This window comes from Saccopteryx leptura, chromosome 10 (assembly GCF_036850995.1).
Source record: "Saccopteryx leptura isolate mSacLep1 chromosome 10, mSacLep1_pri_phased_curated, whole genome shotgun sequence".
Lineage (NCBI taxonomy): Eukaryota > Metazoa > Chordata > Mammalia > Chiroptera > Emballonuridae > Saccopteryx > Saccopteryx leptura.
This window is the reverse complement of record NC_089512.1, coordinates 42,942,404-42,961,514: the sequence shown is the minus strand read 5'-3', so window position 1 is coordinate 42,961,514 and position 19,111 is coordinate 42,942,404. Positions and strand designations below refer to the sequence as shown.

The 19,111-nt window shown below is 47.1% G+C and overlaps 1 protein-coding gene across 3 annotated transcripts in view; it reads right to left on the bottom strand.

The window, feature by feature from the left end:
* Positions 1 to 9,001: 9,001 nt before the first annotated feature.
* The window catches only part of NMNAT3 (nicotinamide nucleotide adenylyltransferase 3), a 129,863-nt gene continuing 119,753 nt past the window's right edge, over positions 9,002 to 19,111 (bottom strand). The window contains exons 4-5 of one of the 3 annotated variants that reach the window (XM_066352045.1): positions 15,462 to 15,544; positions 9,002 to 9,619 (exon numbers count right to left, since the gene is read on the bottom strand). In XM_066352045.1, coding sequence (XP_066208142.1) covers positions 9,201 to 9,619; positions 15,462 to 15,544 — 502 coding nt within the window. In that variant the 3' untranslated portion in view covers positions 9,002 to 9,200. Of the gene's footprint in view, positions 9,620 to 15,461; positions 15,790 to 19,111 lie in introns of all 3 variants that reach the window. The other 2 variants (XR_010747261.1, XM_066352046.1) reach the window with 2 other exon arrangements.

Genomic DNA, 19,111 nt, shown 5'->3' with positions numbered 1-19,111 from the left:
CACCATTTCCTCTCTGTCTGCGCTTACAGATGTGTCGTTGCCACGTGGGCCAGGTGGGCAAGTCCGTCTAGGGCCGGTGAATCTCTCTCTGGGAACCTAGAATTGTGACACTGAGACACGGTTATGGTGAGAGGTCACATGGGCACTAGATGATGAGCAGTGGCTAAGGAGCAGAGAAGCCAATCTGGGGAGTAAGGGCCGGGAGGGAGGGAGAGAGGAAGAGAGGAAAAGGAGGAGAAGAAAGGAGAGGAGAGGAGGGGAAGTGGCAGGGGGCGCTTAAATTTCTTCTCTCTTTCCAGTTTCCTGTGAACCCTATATGTGTCCCGTCCTCGGGTCCTTTCGGTTGTCGATATCCTGTGACACCTGGTGCTCCCATCTCCCTTATTGAGGCTAGTTTGAGGAGCTCCTGTTTAACAAAATGAAAAAAGAGGCTTTTAAGGTGCCCAACCAACACCAGGAACACCGTTTGCCTACAAACTGCGATGTCTTTCTGTGGCAAGTGAGTTCCTGAAATTCATCACAAATTATCTGTTAAAATAAAGAGGTATCGCTTTAGCTTGTATAAAAGATAAGGAAAGTGACATTCTGTGAAAAGAATAAGGAAATGTGAATTTCAACAGCTCAATAAGATTCTTTTCACCCCCTACACTCCCATTTTGTTTTGTGTATGTGCTTCCAAAAAAAAAAATTCAATTTACTTTAAAAAATCTAGAGTCTACAATCTGGTAACATCGATTAGAATAAAAAGTACAGAAACCATTTGACTCAGCAATACTACTCCTGGGAGTCTCTCCCACAAAAGCACTGGTTTGCAAGGGCTGATGTATAAGGGTATTTATTGCAGAATTGTTCGTAGCAGCAATAAACTGGGGAAAATCTTTAGATAAAAACTTCCTAAGCTGCTCCTTTGACTACTGTGTTCCACATATTAAGTGTATGCATATAAAAAGGGTTCTGTGTGTAAACACGCTTCAGAAACACTGACTTGCACGAAGGGAAACCAGTGGGTTTACCATGGGCTTCTCAGCACTACTGAATGCTTATTCAGATATTATTTCATGAAGTACTTATTGAGCTAGGAGTTGTACTGGGGAAAAAGAACAATGATCAAAAAACAAACCCTTGCTTTCAGGGAACTTTGAGTCAATAATTTCAAGAGTGATAAAATTCTCTTTTGAGAGGACAGGGAGCTAGGAGCATTGTGGGCAAGTCGAAGTTAATTGGGACTCGGACAAGCCTTCTTAGAAAAATGACTTGAGGTGGAAAACTGGAGAAGAAATGGAAATCAGCCCAAAGACGGGGAGAAGGGAGACAGCATGCCAGGCAGATGCGAACAGTATGCAAAAGCTCCAGTGAGAGAGAGAGGTGGGTGTGAGAAGCTGAGAAACGCAGGTATGGCTGGAGCAGAGGAAGCAAGAGCTGCGGGGGTGGGGGCTGCGGGGAGTGGGGAGGGAGGATTGGGGGGGTGTGGAGCAGGCCACCCCAGGAGGAGTCAGGTCTTCATTCCAAGGGCAGGCAAAGGAAGCTCTGGAGGATTTAAAACAACAACAACAAAACCTTTATTGCCTGACTAGGCAGTGGCGCAGTGGATAGAACGTCGGACAGGGATGCGGAGGACCCAGGTTTGAAACCCCAAAGTCGCCGGCTTGAGCACGGGCTCATCTGGTTTGAGCAAGGCTCACCAGCTTGAGCCCAAGGTTGCTGGCTTGAGCAAGGGGTCACTTGCTCTGCTGTAGACCCCCCTCCAGTCAAGGCACATATGAGAAAGCAATCAATGAACAACTAAGGTGTCGCAACGAAGAATTGATGCTTCTCATCTATCTCCCTTCCTGTCTGCCTGTCCATCTCTCTGTCCCTCTCTTTGTTTCTGTCTCACACACACACACACACCCTCCCTCACAAGCCTTTATTGAGGTATAACTTAAATGTCACAAAATTTACCTATTTTTGTTCCTAGTTTGAGGAGCTTTAATAAATGTATATAGTTGTGCAACCATCAGCACAGTCTAGCTAGGACATCCTATCACCTACAAACCTTCCTTGTGCCCAGTTGCGTCAATCTCCACTCCTGCCCTCAGGCAGCACTGGCCTGCCTTCTTCTGTAGTTTTGTCTTTTCTAGAAATTTCACATAAATGGAATCATACACTATGCTGTCATATATGTCTGGCTTCTTTCACTTAGCATTATTTTGGGAGTCATCCACGTTGGGGCAGGTATGTATCACAAGTTCCTTCTTTTAATTGCTGAATATGATTCCATTATGTGGTCCTATCTCTTGATCCATTTTACCAGTTGATGGATGTCTGAATTTTCAAGTTTTTGGCTATAATGAATAATGAATGCTGCTATAAACATTGACACACAAGTCTGAGTGGACCTGTTTGCATCTCTTTTGGGTGGATACCTAGGAGTGGAATTGCTGGATGCTTTGAATCATTCTAGTGGGTACAAAGTGGCATCTCACTGTGGTTCTCTCAAGGTTAACAGCGTTGAGCCTCGCTTCATGGGCTTCTTCTTCTTCCTTCTTTCCTCTTTCTTCTTTTCCTCCTCCTCCCCCTCTTCTCCCTCCTCCTTCTTCTCTTCCCCCTCCTCCTCCTCCTTCTTCTTCTCCTCCTCCTCCTTTTTAATTCAGTAAGAGGAGGGGAGGCAGAGAGACAGACTCCCATATGCGCCCTGACTGGGATCCACCCAGAAAGCCCACTAAGGGGTGATGCTCTCCCCATCAAGGGCGTTGTTCTGTTGCTCAGCAACTGAGCTCTTCTGAGCACCTGAGGTGGAGGCCACGGAACCATCCTCAGCACCCGGGGTCAACTTGCTCCAATTGAGCCATGGCTGCAGGAGGACGAGGAGAAGGAGAGAGAGAAAGAGAAGCAAGAGGGGGAGGGGTGGAGAAGCAGATGGGCGCTTCTCCTGTGTGCCCTGACTGGAAATCAAACCCGAGACATCCATACCTGGCCAATGCTCTACCACTGAGCCAACCAACCAGGGCCACTTCGTGGGCTTCTTTATTCTTCATGCATCTTCTCTGGTGAGGTGTCTTGTTTCTGGGATTCCACATTTGATAACTCACTTGAAGGACTTAGAGGCAATTATTTATACTTACGCAATGGGTTATTACAGCAAAAGGACACACAGCAGGACTAGCTGGGGAGAAGACAGGTAGAGCCTGGAGAAGCCCCGGCAAAGGCTTCTCATGTCTCCCTTCGGAGGTGGAGGCTGCACAGAGCATTTCTCTCCAGCAGTGAAATGCAGCAACGGGTGCAGTGTTTCTGCCCGGGGTTCCAAATCCAGGGTTTTTGTCACGCGCTGGCGAGGCAGGCACACTGCCTGCACAACCAGCCATGATTACTGAAATTCCGGGCTCCTAGAGGGAAAGCAGGTGTTCTCGATCCATCACGTTGTGCACACAGTCTCGGCAAGCTGGTACAGCAAGATTCAGTGCCCCAGGCGGGGTTCTTATCACTTAGAAACATAGGCAGCACTCCAAAAGCCGATTTCTCAGATGCCAGCCAAGGGTCACCCCCAGGAGCTGGTCCTGCTAAAGAGCAGCGCCAGGCCTGCTGCACACGTCCAGCCAAATCTTTTGATCATTTTAAAATTGGATTTTAGTCTTCTTTTGGGGGGAATTGTTAAGACTTCTTTATATCTTCTGGACACAAGTCATTTATTAGATAAATGTTTTGCAAATGTGTTTGTTCTCCAACTTGTCTTACACTTTCTCAGTGGTGTCCCTCGGAAGTTTAGACAGGGAAAAAATATGACTAGATTAGCACGTGCACAAAACTGCTATTGTGGAGAGTAATTGACGGGGCCGGGAGTGGCTGGGGAGGCCACTGCAGTGGTCCAGGTGGGAGATGACGATGCTCTGGTTTGGGAGGTGACAGGAGGGATGGAGAAATTGGGCTGCATGTGAACGATGTATATAAAGTAAGACTGACAGGGCATGCAAACACTGTTGGATTTCCAACAGCAGAAAGGTAAGGTCCCCCAAATTTGTCCATGGAATGTAACATTATTGCTGTTTGTCACAGTGAAACTCCCATGAATCTGTGGCATTTCAGTGTTTTGATAATTTGGGAATTGGTGGGGCCGGATGAATTTTAGGGTCCCTTCTAGTTTTCAGTCTATGGTGCCATGAACACGTCCTTCTGGGGTTACTTTAAAAATTCTAAAATACTCTGCAGTGTGTGCCTAGGTGCATCATTATAGCTTGTTTATTAGTTACACACGTGTACCCGTAATGCTGAATTTTGGTCCAAGAAGACGACTTCCTGACTGAAACTGAACAGTCTCTGCACAGAGACCGCTGAAAGAGTGAAGGCAGGAATGCTTTTGCACAGGCAGCGCAAGGACCGGGTGAGGAAATTCATATTCATATAGTAACCCAATTACCAAATGTACCTTGCAAATCCGGAGTGCTATAGGTTTAAAATGGGATTTCACATCATTCTGTCCCAAATGACACCGACAGTATTAGAAATGAAAAATTCTCTCCTCAGGCTGGGATACAGCGCTCCTCTCATTTGGGTAGCACATGCTGTCACAGGAGAACCTTTATTTAAGGCTGGAAGTTCTATTTAACCAGGAGCCTGAACCACTGTTTTCCTATTCTTGCAAAATAAACACCCAGGCAAACTAGATGCAGAAAAGGCCCGAGGACACGGAATGGAATGTGAAATCAGGTATGCTGGTCAGAGTAAGTGCAGTAAATCAGGAGCCCCGTGGTGAGACTTTTTTTCTCTCCCTGATTACTAACAAAGGGAGGCTACCCGCAAATCTAGAGGACAGAGAGTAGGAAATGTTGTGTGTGTGTGTGTGTGTGTGTGTGTGTGTGTGTGTGTGTGTGTGTGTTGTTTTATTTTAGAAGAGGGCATTGTAAAGGCTCAGAAATGAATGTTTTGCTCGGTAGGAGCCCTATGAGAGTCATGAATCAGAGAGGAAGGCATCTCCTCTGAGACCCGCTGGGCCCGGTACCCTGAGCCTACAGAAAGGCTGGACAGGGAGATGGCATGCAGGGACCTCTGCTCTCAGGTGCACACCACAGTAATAACCCTTCTTCAGGAGGTGATAATGAATTTAGCCCATCACACCGTGTACTCTGCCCTCTCCCTCCTCGGGGCTTTTGTACACGCTGTTCATTGTGAAACCCGGGGCCTCGGCCCATCCCCAAGTCTCGGGACTTCATCCTTCAGGTCTCCAACCCATCTTCTCTTCCCTGCCATCAGGGTGAATCCCTGATGTTGTATAGGGTCTAAACTCGGTACAATTTTGACAGCCTCTTTTCAGAATAAGAAGAACAATTATGAACATGACTGCCGACATCCACAATGAGCCCCCCCCCCCCCCCCAGGTGCTGGAAAGGGCCTGGGCAAGTGCGAGGCTCCATCCCAGGGAGCCTGCTGCCTCTCGCTGTCAGAGCGCATGGCATGTTCGCCATCAGAGCCCTCCTCACAGTTTGTGATCATATGTTTAGCTGTGTGAATATTTGATTCCTGTCCATCTCCCCAATGGACTGTGAAGGGAGGGACTGTTTCCCTTTTGCTCCTTATTGTACCCCTACTGTTTAGTGCTTGGCACATGACAGGGCCTTGACAAACAGGATTTTTTCTTAAGTGAGAGGCAGGGAGACAGAGACAGATTCCCACATGCACTTCGATTGGGATCCACCCAGCAACTCCCATTTGGGGCTGATGCTCTACCCATCTGGGGGCATTGTGCTATTGCTCAGCAACTGAGCTATTTTTAGCACCTGAAGCAAGGCCATGCAGCCATTCTCAGCATCCAGTTCCAACTTTCTTGAACCATTCAAGCCATGGCTGTGGAAGGGAGGGGGAGAGAGAAAGAAGGAGGAGGGGTGGAGAAGCAGATGGTCCTTTCTCCTGTGTTCCCTGACCGGGAATCGAACCCGAGACTTCCACACACTGGGCCAACATAAATCGGCCTTGCAACTGGCCTGAGTCAACTGACCAGGGCCAACAAATAGGATTTGAATAAATGAATCCTAAATTTCGAATCATAATAATCAAAATCATAAAACTGCTAGCTTTCACTCATTGACAGTCTCTATGTGCCAGGCCCTGGATGACAGTTCTGAGGGTACAGATATGTTGGAGGCCTCATGGGAGAGAAAGCCATTATGGGTACTGGGAAATGGAGATTGAAGCTAAGGATCCTCTGAGTCAAGGATGTGACTTCTAATTCCTACTATCAAGAGCACTATGGGACTGGCAAGTTGCTCAGTGGATAAAGCATAAGCCCAGCTTATGAACATCCTGGGTTTGAGTCCTGGCAAGGAAACACAGGAGAAGTGACCACCTGCTTCTCCCCCTCTCCCTCTACCCCCCCCCCCCCCCCCCCCGCAGCTAGTGGCTTGATTGGTTTGAGTGTGGACCCGGGCACTGAGGATTGCTCCATTGCAGTGCATCAGCCTTAGGTGCTAAAGATAGCTTGGTACTTGAGCATGGGCCCCAGATGGGGTTTCTGGGTGGACCCTGGTTGCGGTGCATGAAGGGTCTGCCTCACTATCTCCCCTCTTCTCACCTAAAAAGAAGCAACTGTGTCCCCGAAAATAAACATGACTTTGTGAGTGGTAGGGACTTCTTCCAAACGAGTTTTATACAAGAGCCTGTTCTAAAGCTGCTGTTCCCGAATTTCTCTCTTGGGAAACAGAACCCCTCCTCATATACATATCCTCCACAGCCATGTGCTTAAACCAGTGGGTCTTAACTAGGATGATCATTTTGTGCCCGAGGGGACATGTAGCAATGTCTGCCAGCATTTTTGTTCTTACAGCAGTGAGTAAGGGGATGGTACTAACAGCTTCTAATGGATAGAGGCCAAGAATGCTAATACGCATCCTACAATGCATAGGACAGCACTTCACAGCAAAGACAGGTCCAGCCGACAGTGTCAATATAACCCAAGTTGAGAAACCCTGCCTCAGACCAATAGGCTCTCTCTCTAACCCTTTTCCTGGACACTACAGCTGTTTGCAGGGTTTTTTTTTTTTCCTTTGCCTTCTATATGCCACACAAAACAGTGGGGCAACACTACTCAGAGAGCGAGGAGAAAGACATTCACCAGAGTAAATCTGATGTCATTTCACTGATATATTCAGCATATTAAAGATAAACTAGTACTTACTGTAACAGGCAGTGTTCTAGGCTAACGCATCGCATGGCCTGGGAATCTTATTAAATGCAGATTCCGAGTCAGCGGGTCTGTGGTGGAGCCTGAGAGTCTGCAATGCTAAGCATCTCCCAGGGCATGTAAATACTGTGCCTGGGACCACACTTGGAGCAGCCAATTCCTAGGCACTTAGGATAGATCAGCAAACAACACAAAGAACCCCAGTCCTTGGAGAGCTTTCAGTCTGGTTAGAAATATATTGGACCCAAAGGAAGGTGGAACGTCTGCAGTCAGAGGCAGTCAGAGACTTAGGAAATCAGAGCCGGAGAACACTTAGAAGATGTCTAATCAAACCTCCCATTCGGATTCAGTGTCAGTCATCGCAGTTCTGACATACACACAAACCCTGGGGTACATGTGGGGAGGTACTAGGTTCCCACTGACACACTGCTTTTCTGCAGGACAGAATCTGTAGCAAGGATGAGCCAAGGGAGAAGTATGGAGAAGCAGTCTGAGTGCACTCAGGCACCTGGTCAGCAAGGGAAAAGAGCAAACTCAAACAGAATTAGGCCAATCAAAACCTCTTCCTAGGCCCTGGCCGGTTGGCTCAGCGGTAGAGCTGTCGGCCTGGTGTGCGGGGGACCCGGGTTCGATTCCTGGCCAGGGCACATAGGAGAGGTGCCCATTTGCTTCTCCACCCCCACCCCCCTCCTTCCTCTCTGTCTCTCTCTTCCCCTCCCGCAGCCAAGGCTCCATTGGAGCAAGGATGGCCCGGGCGCTGGGGATGGCTCCTTGGCCTCTGCCCCAGGTGCTAGAGTGACTCTGGTCGCGGCAGAGCGACGCCCCGGAGGGGCAGAGCATTGCCCCCTGGTGGGCAGAGCGTGCCCCTGGTGGGCGTGCCGGGTGGATCCCGGTCGGGCGCATGCGGGAGTCTGTCTGACTGTCTCTCCCCGTTTCCAGCTTCAGAAAAATACAAAACAAACAAACAAACAAACAAAAAAACCTCTTCCTAGTTAGGAGAGACGGGACCAGTCCCGAACCCACGCTAGGTCCCCGTCCTCACCCTGCAGAGCCCACCGGGCACGGCCACCTATCCAGAGCGGCTTCAGATTAGGAGCCACTGCAGGGTGTTGAAAAGCAACGGCCTCCACCACTGCTGGGGCTCGGGAACATAAACTTTCCAATTCATGCCAGTTCGATTGGAACAGTAGCAAATTTCATGGAGCAGCTCGAAAGAAGAGCAACAGCTGGTATGCCACACATTAATAATATAACAAAGGAAGAAAAAAGAGAAACTTCTCATTAGTACTTTTTGATGTCAATTTATTATTTATCCCTTTGTCAGTACTCAAACGGGCAATCATTAAACATTCAGAAAGATCCTCTAACACAGTTGAGGCATCTCTTACCTCAGTTTCTTTTTAGAAACCTGGAAGTCAAGATTCCTGGCACTGATAGAATAGCTGTGTTAAAAATATCTGCTGTATCAAAAATATTGTTTGAGGATCAGTACTTAAAACAATTTTAGTTTAAATTTTATCAACAGTCAGTAAGCAGGGAGATTCTAGTTCTTAACAGAAGATTTGCTGTAAATCAGCAAAGTGCTGCTTCCAACTTTTTAAGTCCTCAGTATTGTTTGAAACATGGTGTTGACAAAGCCTGCTGACAGTAATTAGCGTCCTGTCAACTCTCTCCAATCAAGATCAGCACACTGCACCTGGCCGTAGTTAAAAAATGCACTGTGGGCAATTCTGATCTGACTCACAGGGGACCTTGTCATATGCAGGATTGCCTTCAATGCACGTCACAATTACCGTTTACAAAATGAGAAGGCCTCTTCCCTCAGAGGTTCTGAGGGCTTTTGCCTAATCCTAACGACCTGCCACACCGCTTTAACTTCTTTGATAAACGTCCATCCTTGCGATGTAGCATTTGCTCCTCTTGAAAGAAGGAATCTCTTCTTGGGACAGAAGTCTCCTCAGAAGTAAGATCACTGTTGTAATAAAAAAAAACAAAAAAACAAAAACCCAGAAAAGCAAAAAGGAAAGCAGAGACCTTAACCGCTTTCTCCTCAGGAGGGGCTGGGCGGAGAAGTGGCTGGCCCTCCCCAGCTTGTCTCGCCGTCACTGTGCTGGGCGCCAGCGCCTTCCCAGGAGCCGTCCCCGGAATAGAGGTGGTGGTCCTGGATGTAGGCGATGACGGGGTCCGGGAGCAGGTACTTCACGCTCAGCCCTCGGCCCAAGGCCCTCCGGATGAACGTGGCGCTGATCTCGTTCCGCACCGGCTCCTGCACCAGGTGAATGTTGTGCCGGAACCTCTGAAGGACGGGCGAGCCCGAGATGTAGCCCTGTGGGTTGTAACCAGCCCGGCTCACACACACCAAGCCGAACTGCTCCACTATTTCCTGGATGTGCTCGTCTTTCCAGAGGTCGGGGGTCTGGAAGGTCTTGAGGACATCGGCCCCGCAGAGGAGCTTCAGTTCCGGTACAGCTGGAAAAACAAGGGTGGAGCCCAGCAAAGTTAGAGGGAGGGTCATGGCCAGTAAGGACAACACATCCCATTTGAAATGATCATAGAATGCTTTTCTTGGAATGTATTGGGAACAACTCAATGTCTCCATGTTCATGACTTAAAAAGAAAAAGGATGAATCAGAAGCTACTTCAGGGACATACAATTATAATAATTCAATCAATAAATCTTTTTATATTGGTGAAATGTCAAGTAATAAAAACACAGCTTTTATTTTCAGTGTCATAGCACAAGTCTGTTATCCCCCAGCAGAGTGGCCCAGAGGTGGCTGCGCTGTGCCCGGGACCCCAGCTTCTGACAGAGATACGCTTCTTGAAGCCCTAGGACTAACAAGCTCTGGGCCTCAGGCAAGTTACTTCCCGTCTCAAAATCCATTTCAGCTCTAACATGTGTACTTCTATAACTAAGATCTCATCATAAAGGTTAATTATAAAGGAAACCCAAAAGGTCTCTAAGACCCCAGCTGATGACCGCTCCTCTGTTTTTAATGAAGCAAAGTTCTAGAACAACTGATCAATATGGATAATCCTTTGACATTTGTTCTAACAGAATGGTGATTGTGATGATAAAAGAATACAGTACCTTAACATTTACTGCATGCTTACTTATAAACACTATTGATTGCTAAGCGTGCCCTCCATGTATAATCTCACTTGAGCCTCAGAAGAACTTTATGAGGTAGGTATTATTGTTGTGCCCATTTTTCAGAGGGAGAAACAGAGGCACGGTGAGGCAAGTGACTTGTCTTAGGTCACTTATCTAGGCAGAGTAGTCAGGACTCAAACCTGACAGCCAGCCTCCAGGTGGGGTATTCTTAATTGCTAGGCTCTGCTGCCGCCTGCTGGCAGGAATTGTACATGCATCAGAAATGAGAAGCCCTTCCTGAATTTGGAAAGGAAAAATCAAGTGTGTGGTAGAAGCAACGTTCTGGTATCTCTACAGGTGGATTCTAGCTTGAGCAAACTGCGAAGGCTGGGCTCCTAGAGCACTGGCACCTCTCAGTCACCATGAAACCTCATTGGGAGGGGCTTCAGGGATACTACCTGCTGGGAAAAACCTGATGTAAACATTCAGTTTGGGCTCCTGCACTGTGGAAACTTGGAAGGCATCTGGACATGGACCACCGAGCTGAGTTTAGAGAGGAGTACTAGATCGGCTGTGGGATGGAAAGTGAAAACTTGGAAGTGTCATGGAGGCCTGCGGTCCAGCCTCGGGTGGGCACAGGCTGTTGTGAGGCTACAGCCAAGATCTTTCCTTCTCTGGGCCTCAGTTTCCCATCTGTGAAATGGTGGGCACAGACTTGTTTATTCAGCAGATGTAATTATAGAAACACTCTTTTCAAACACTCCAGCAGCATAATGAAATGACATTCAAACACTTTTTGCATGGATTCATGAATTCTCCACGTTAAGAAGTAGGATTCTAAGAGCCAGACATCTTAGATTCAAATCCTGTTTCTGTCATTCAACAGCTGTGTGACCTCAACTTTAAAATGAGGATATTAACAGTCCTTATCAAGTCAGATTATTTTAGAATTGGATGAGCTTATAAATGTAAAGAACTTAGAACATTAATTGGAACAGAGTGAATGTGGTATATGTTAGCTACCATCCACCCACCCACCTACTTATCCACCAATTCATTCATCAACACAGCCATCGAACAGTTATGGGGTATCTCCTGGCCTTGTAAAATCAATAAAACTTCATTTAAAAATTATTTCGTATCTCACACTTTTCACTAATTTGGGCTGATCTCATTGTTTCAACATATATGTGGATTGGAACTATCCTGCACCTGTGAGGTTTTACTCTAATTTCTTATTTATTCAACCATTGTAATTAGCATAAGTCCAGAGTTTGTCCTTTTAAACAGATGGGTGGTTTTTATATGCTCTTCCTATGGGGGACATTAAATGAGGATTTAATTCCAGGGTCTCCAGAGGACTAGGGCACACATACCCCAGTTCCCATAGGTCAGAGAACAGAGAAGACACCCCTTTCTTCTCCCAGTAGGTGTTTGTGAGGACAACTGCCATATATCAGCTTCAATATTAGCTACCACTTGATTCATTAAAAATGACAGTAAGGAATATGATTCACCTTGAGCCCTTGCCTACAGGGAATAAATGCTCACATCTCCCTGTTCTTGAAGTCAACGCGTGTCTTCTTCTGGCAACAGGTGCCCAGACCTCAACTCTGGGCAGCCCTGTTATCAGGCCTCACAGAGGCGTTTGCATATCTCTTTCAAATCCATTCACATCACTCTACAAAATCTTCAGATCGGCTGGCTCTGACCATGCAAATCCAAAGTACATAAGTCTGAGGTGTTGAATAAAGGCTGCCAATTTGACTTGTCTGGACGGTGACACAGTGACATAAATAGGATATCTACTGGCATTTTCAGGCAGCGTGCCCTCTTTGAATAGCCACAGGCTTTGAAAAGCAGATGAAACAGAGATTTATATGGAATGTGAGGGAAGTGCCATCAGGGCCCTTTCCTTTGAATGTCCAGTTGCCCTAACTATGGCACTAAAGAGCACAAACCTGCGGTCAGTCAGCCCTGGGTTCGAATTTCAGATCTTCTGGGACTGGGGTAGTTGTAGCAGACACGCCTGCTTCCCCAGCTGTGAAGGGGGTGACAGAGCCTCCTGTGGAAGCTGTGGGAATTGAGTGAGGCAGCGGTCGCTGTGTGAGCTTCCTGCCTCGCACAGGGTATGGACATGGCCACGCGGGCCACACAGACACATTCCAGAGCGTGGGACTTCTGAGTCTACACAGGAGATGAAGCCGGGGCCTGGCATCTGCAGGGCAGCACCCAACTTAACCAGCCAAGTCAGTGGGAAACGGAACCGGACGGAACGCCTGCCCTGGCTGTGTGGAAAGGGAGTCCGCTGAAGGTCACCGAGCTGTGCTCAGCCCCACTGGCCAAGGGCGAGGACCACCTTCACAAAAGACAGACACAGGCAGGCTTTTAAAGGACCCAGGCATCACCCATCCCCGTGTTACACTCAAGTAGCCCAGAACACAGCAAGCAATCCACATGGCTGGCGAGGCCAAGGAGGACTGCAAATCCCAGCAGTGACGAGCAGAGCAGGGCTCTGGCAGCCAGGAAGTGCTGAGCTCAGCCTGTCATTTGCAATCCTAGAGCAGAAGAGCACACAGTAAAAATTACACGGCACACAAAGTGGTCCTTTAGAAACGCGTCACCAGTACATGCAAGCCACCGTATCAAAAGCCAAACTTACGCTGAGAAAAACTCCACTTTCCTTTTTAAAATGGCTCTAGCATTGTTGTTTTTTCTGATTACAAATATGAGATCTGTGTCAATCATGGAATGTTTGGAAAAGACGCCAGAGTTAAAAGTAGGAAACCACAATAATAATTCTGCTTTCTACAAACCATGTTTTAGTGTATTTTTAAATATCTACATATTTTCCTATAACCTGAGATTATAAATACAGGATTGTACCCTGGTTTTTCCCACTTACCTCATAAACGTTTCTCCGTACCACGCAATCCTTTTGTGTAGGCTCTTCACCCCATGTATACGGTATAATCTACTTACACATCCCCTTGTATTCAACACTGAGGTTGTTTTCATTTTCTGCCATTATAAAAATTGCTGTGGTAAACATCTTTCTGCATAAATCTCTGTCCCAATTTCTAATTATTTTCTCAGCTAGATTCCTAGGAGGGGACTATTTCAAACAAGAGGCATGGACATTTTTAAAGCCCATAATATATTTTGGTAAACTGAAAAGCCCACTTTTTATTTATTGTAAACTTCCTTTTTTTAACATTTATTTTTGACAAGAACAAGATGAGTAGAATTTAGGGTTTGAACAGAGAGAGAGGGGATAATAGACCCCAACACTGCACGGCCACGTAGAGCAGGCCAGTGGCCCCAAGAAAAACAAACCCCAAAGAGTGTGCTGTGAGCTTTGGCAGAGGGAGGGCGAGTCCCTCTCAGTGAAAGTTGGGGGAAGTGGTTTCATGCGGAAGGTATGTTCCAAACTGGGCCTCACGGGTCAGACAGGTTTCAACAGGGGGGCAGGCCCGTAAAGAGCTGAGACAGGTATTCTGGAAGCATCTGCAGAGAGGGGAAGTGTGAGAAGATGGAAACGGCAGCATCCCTCCCACATCGCTGGGGGCGCCAGCACTCCCTGGTGGCACAGAGCGCCCAGCACCTGTGCTCATTCCTGCCTCTGGCCCTGCTCAGCTACCCTTCGGCCAGGAATGCCCCAACCCCAGATAACCTACTGATCCTGCGGGTCTAGGTGCAGGCGTTTCCTCCTCCAGGCAGCTTTCCCGATCCATGCCCAGACTCACTACCATCCACAGCCTGTCTCCAGCTGAGGTCAGAGGCTGGGCAGGCTGTGTGTTCTAGCCTGAACCAGGGCGAGGTCCAGGCAGGTGTTCGGCAAGCATCACTCCAACCCTATTAGCAGTGACCACCGAGCCAGTGATGACTCAGAAAGGAGGCAAAAGGCTTGAGAATCCACACTGCACTGTGCTCATGACGGAGGGCAAGGGGAGTAACCCATGTGGTCCGGAGGACAGGCAGAGACCAGAGGCATACAATAAACACTGTATCAGCTTATTATACCGGAGACGCTACAACTCCTTCCTTCTTAGATTCCTTCACATGCAGTTCCCCAAACTGCCTGTAAAGCACTTCCTCAGAGCGCCTATCAAACACCCAGATTCCCAGGTGCCTCTCCCACTCAGGAGGTCTGGGGATGGCCTGGGAATTAGTGCTTTTAACAAGCCTCACTGGTGACTCTGCTGAGAGTGACCCTCTGACCAGCATTTGGGGACTGCTGCATGAAACCTCCATGGCCTAGTGCCACTTTCAAGTCCTTCTAGAAGAATGTTTCCCAGTTGGTGTTCTGGCAAGCACCAGTTCTGAGAAATACTAATACGCATGAAAAAGAGTTTTGCGACTAAAACATGCTGATGGCTGCCATTTCCCTTTTCTGAAGAGTCAGGATGCACATAAACACAGTAAAGGCCCTGCAGGAAGGAAACCATTTCAGTTTTGTTTAACCATGACAGTCCCAAGCCTTCTGATCTGGAAACAGTGTCCCACCAGCCGAGGTTGGGAGAGCCGCAGATAGGGCTCTGGAGTCGCAGCCCAGTGGGACCAGGAATGAATTCCCTTGTGTGTCACACCCTGCTCCCCCATCACCTGTTACTCCCTTTTGTTTGCATGAGGGAGCCATGCATTTGAGCCCCCAGGACCATAGATGCCATGAGAAAAAGAAGGTACTTTGAAATCATAGATGACAGGTTCCATCACATTCCAGGAGTTGACAACAGGGTAGAAACCCAGGGTTACAAATTAAAAGAATAATCCAAATCAACTCTAAATTCCCTTAAAAACATCAATTCCTCTTGTTGCCTGCACCAATGGTTCTTTTCTAAGTGAACCACTGAGTTTAACGGTTATAGTGGCATATTTTGTATTTAAAAAAGAAAAAAAACCCACCTTAAAAACAAAAAAAACAAAACAAAAAGAGGCTTTTAAAAGAACCCCAGCATCACTCACCAATCTATCCCTGTGTAGCCCTGACTGTAATCCATGTCACAAGCACAAGTCACAAGGGTAGGCAACCCCTGCGGGGCAGGAAATCCCGAACTAGTACAGTACTTTATAAAGGGTGGAGGCAGATGGTTTAATTTGACCTGGGAAGCTTCACCTCAACTCGGTAGGCCTCAACATGCTTATCTGTGCCCAGAAAGCTGTGACCTGAGCCTCCCATCAGTTCTCCCTCCCACAGACAAGGGGGTCAACACCCACCTGTGGGCACCGGGGAGACAGCTTTGCCTTGGTCCCAGCCTTCCTTCTGGGGCAGAGATCTGAGCAGTTCGCTGTGATGATGCCTGTGTTGTAAACAGACGGCTCAGGGTGGGTCTGTGCGGCCGGCCTACAGTCCCCCAAAGCCACCCAGGGGCTCTCAGAGGTTAAGTCGCAGCCTGCTTTTGTCTATTTTAGGTAGCACGTTCCACAAATCTTGCTGAGAGCCTACTATGTGCCAGGCACTGTGCCAGGTGCTAGGCAGAAAGCAGAGGCTGTGGGGTCCTTCCAGAGTGCCCCACCCAAGACAGTTCACTGCCTTCTGTGAGCTCTGTATAAAAGGGGGGAAATTAGCATATTCTTACTCTTTCCACATTTTCTTTCAGTATCTCACTTTTAAGAAAGAGTTGAGTAGGGGTTAAAGACATGGGCTATTATAATCAGACAGACATGAATTCAAAATACAATTTTTCATTTGTAAATGCGGGATAATAACACTTACTTTTTAGACTTCTGTGAAGGTAAATAAGCTAGTACACAGTAAGCACTGGCCCTACAGCTGGCTCCCAAAAGAGATGCTTGCTTTTGTCCTAAGTTAGTCCCTTAGAACTAGAGAGGGTAATGGTTAAGAGTCTGGCTCCAAGCCAGACTGCTGGGTTGAATCCCAGCTGCCCACAGGTCAGCTGTGGGACCCCGAGTTTGAATGGTTCAACACCTGCAAAATGAGGAGTAAGGGCACCGTGTGCCTCCAATGGGCGGTTATGAGATTAAAGGAGCTGTGCATGCAAAGTGCACTGAACAGTGTGTGCACACAGCAAATCACGTTACATGTTAGCACTTCAAATATGATTAGACACACCAATTTGGCATGCATGGTTCTTTTAGCATTCTGTCTTCTGCAAATCAAGAGGTAGCGGTGTCTTCTTTTTGTTTAATCAAACACAGGTAATCACTGTGTCATATCGATTAAATCTTCCATCTTCTACCTTCTGTATTATGCATTAACTAGACTTGTACTTGGGAGGGAGCAGTGCCTGGTGGTAAAAGCATGTGCTTTGCAGCCAGAGCAGATGGGTTCAAGTTTAGGTTCTCCTGCATGTATGATCCTGGATGGGTCAGTAACACCCTCAGAGCCTCACTGACCTTGTCTGCTAATTGGTCATGAAAGTGAATGCCACCCTCATCTCCACTGAGTCTCACAAGAACACGAAGGAAGAAGGGATCTACTCTGCCTAATGCCGGGAAGAGGCTCCATGCCGATTCTTGCTGGGGGAAGGCTCAGTGTAAGGGTGAAGCTCGAGAGTTAGACGGCCTGGGTGGGGACTCTGGTTCCAGCTGTCGCTGCGCAGTCCTGGTGGGTTCCTTCTGCAACCTGCCGCCCGTTTCCTGATCTGCAGCGTGGGGGAGGGCGCCAGCACCCTACCCTAGGGAGCTGTTGTGAGGATTAAGTGACGAGCCTAGCGCTGGCCCACACAAAGAACGTGCCCAATAAATGTAAGCTGTTATTATTATTACTGTTGTCAGTCTGTCTTCCCCACCAGATTGTGAACAGGGAGCTCATTTAATTAATCCTTATATAGCCTTTGTACCCAGGAGCTGCTTACCGGGAGTCGGCTGAATTCAGGAATGATGGAAGGAGTGGATAAATCAATACATTTCATTGTGGTCCAGAGTCCTTCCTGAGGATCTCAGAGACTATCAGCGTTTTCTTAAGCCCAAGGTGCTCCCATATTGTCTTTCTGCTTTGGTTTGGGTAAGTTTCATCTCTGAGTGTTCACTCCTGGTTAGTCTAAAATCTTACATCAGACTGAAGTAGGCTGGAGTCTCACTTCTGCTTTCTAATTGTAAGACTTTGAGTAGGTTACTGATCCTTTCAGATCCTCCACTTCTTTAAACGTAAAATGGGGCTTAAACCCACCTACTTGTCAGAGTTGCTGAGCTGATTGGACATTATATACATGAAAGTGCCTGGTATACAATGGTAGGTGATGAGTACAAGGTGCTGTCATTTTATTTTATTTACCTTGAAGCTTCTAGTTCAAGTCAACCATACTTTGAATATTAGCTAGGTCTCTAAACTCTGGGGTGCAAATGATTACTTTCACTGCCGAATGCCTCTTCCTTACAGACTCCCATTCTGCCTGTGTGTGAAGTGTCCATCAATTCCTCTTGTTGCCTGTACCAATGGTATCCTGGTGTGCTCAGCCAGGGCCTGAGGACTGACCCTGGGCACACGTTCCCTATGTCCTAAGCAGCCCCCGTGGTCTCCAGGGACACCAGGGCCGATGCGAAGTCAGCCACGTTGTGTTCCCACAATGTCTTCATGGTTTTGAAGACAGCCATGAGCACGGCTTCAGAGTTGAACACACTGGGGCTCTACCACTTGCTTATGTGTTGTGTGATAAACTTAGCTTCCTAAACTTTGGTTTCTTCATCTGTAAAATGAGGACAACATAAGATCATGTTTGCCAAGGGGTTCAGGAGATGATGAGGATGGACCATATCAAGTGGCATGTAACCAAGGTTCCCCCCACACAATGGGGGAAAAGGTGAATGAAATAAGTTATCACATGCCCTAAAAGCATGAAAGCTGGCCTTGATTTTAAAAATTAGAGTAAAAATAAGCAACCTGATATGGAGAAAAAGAATCCTCAATAAGCCCCACAGTGGGCTTATTTTACAGTGATATTTGTCACTATTACTATGAGGGAAATTCACTGTTGACTCTATCAAGAAGATACTAAATGGAGCAAAGGGCAGGGCAGATTTACCATGCTTGTAAAAATCACCTAACTTTACAATTTTAACCAGATTTTCAATCTTAAAAAAAAAAAGGGTACTTCTGGTAGCTTTATAAAAACATTTGTAATCAAACAAATTTTCTAATGCAATGGATACACTTGGATATGAAGCTCACTCCAATATGGATAATCAGCTATCTGATAAAATGGTGTTCACTGTCTGTATCTGTATCAGTAGATTCTCAAGCTTGGCTGCGCAAAAGAAATCATTCTCAGACCTTTTAAAAACTACCCATGACTACACCCCAACCTAGACAAATCATAATCTTGGGAGCGGGGTGAGCATTTTTAAAAAAAGCTTCCCAGGTGATCCCTATGGCCAGAGTTGAGACCACTGGTTTAGATGGATCTTGGTACTAATGAAAAGCCCGAGTCATATACTTGGCAACTCAGTCCGTGGCCTCAATCCTGGCCACAAGCCAGCCTGACATTAAAATCACCAGGGAGCTCTAAAAAACCGTGATGACATCCCAGTCTCTGGGGTAAGACTCAGGCACTGATACTTTTGAAAGCCCCCTAGGTGATTCATGGTATAGCCAGGGCTGAGAAGTACTGAACTAAAGGATATAGTAAAAAAAAAAAAGAAAAGAAAAGAAAAGGAAAAGAATGTTCAGTAAAATTTTAGCTTGCACCTGCATTTTTGCAGCAGAAACACTAGGAATATGATGTAGTACTGTGGTCAGTCCCTATTTATCCAGGATAAATTACAGGCCAGCGTTAGGGATGCAGGGAAGATAACTAACATTATTAAGCACCTACCAGAAACCAGCTGTTTTTTCCTATACTATCTCATTTAATGCACGCTGCACCCCAGTGAAGCAGGTGCTGTCATTCCCATATTATCAGGTGAGG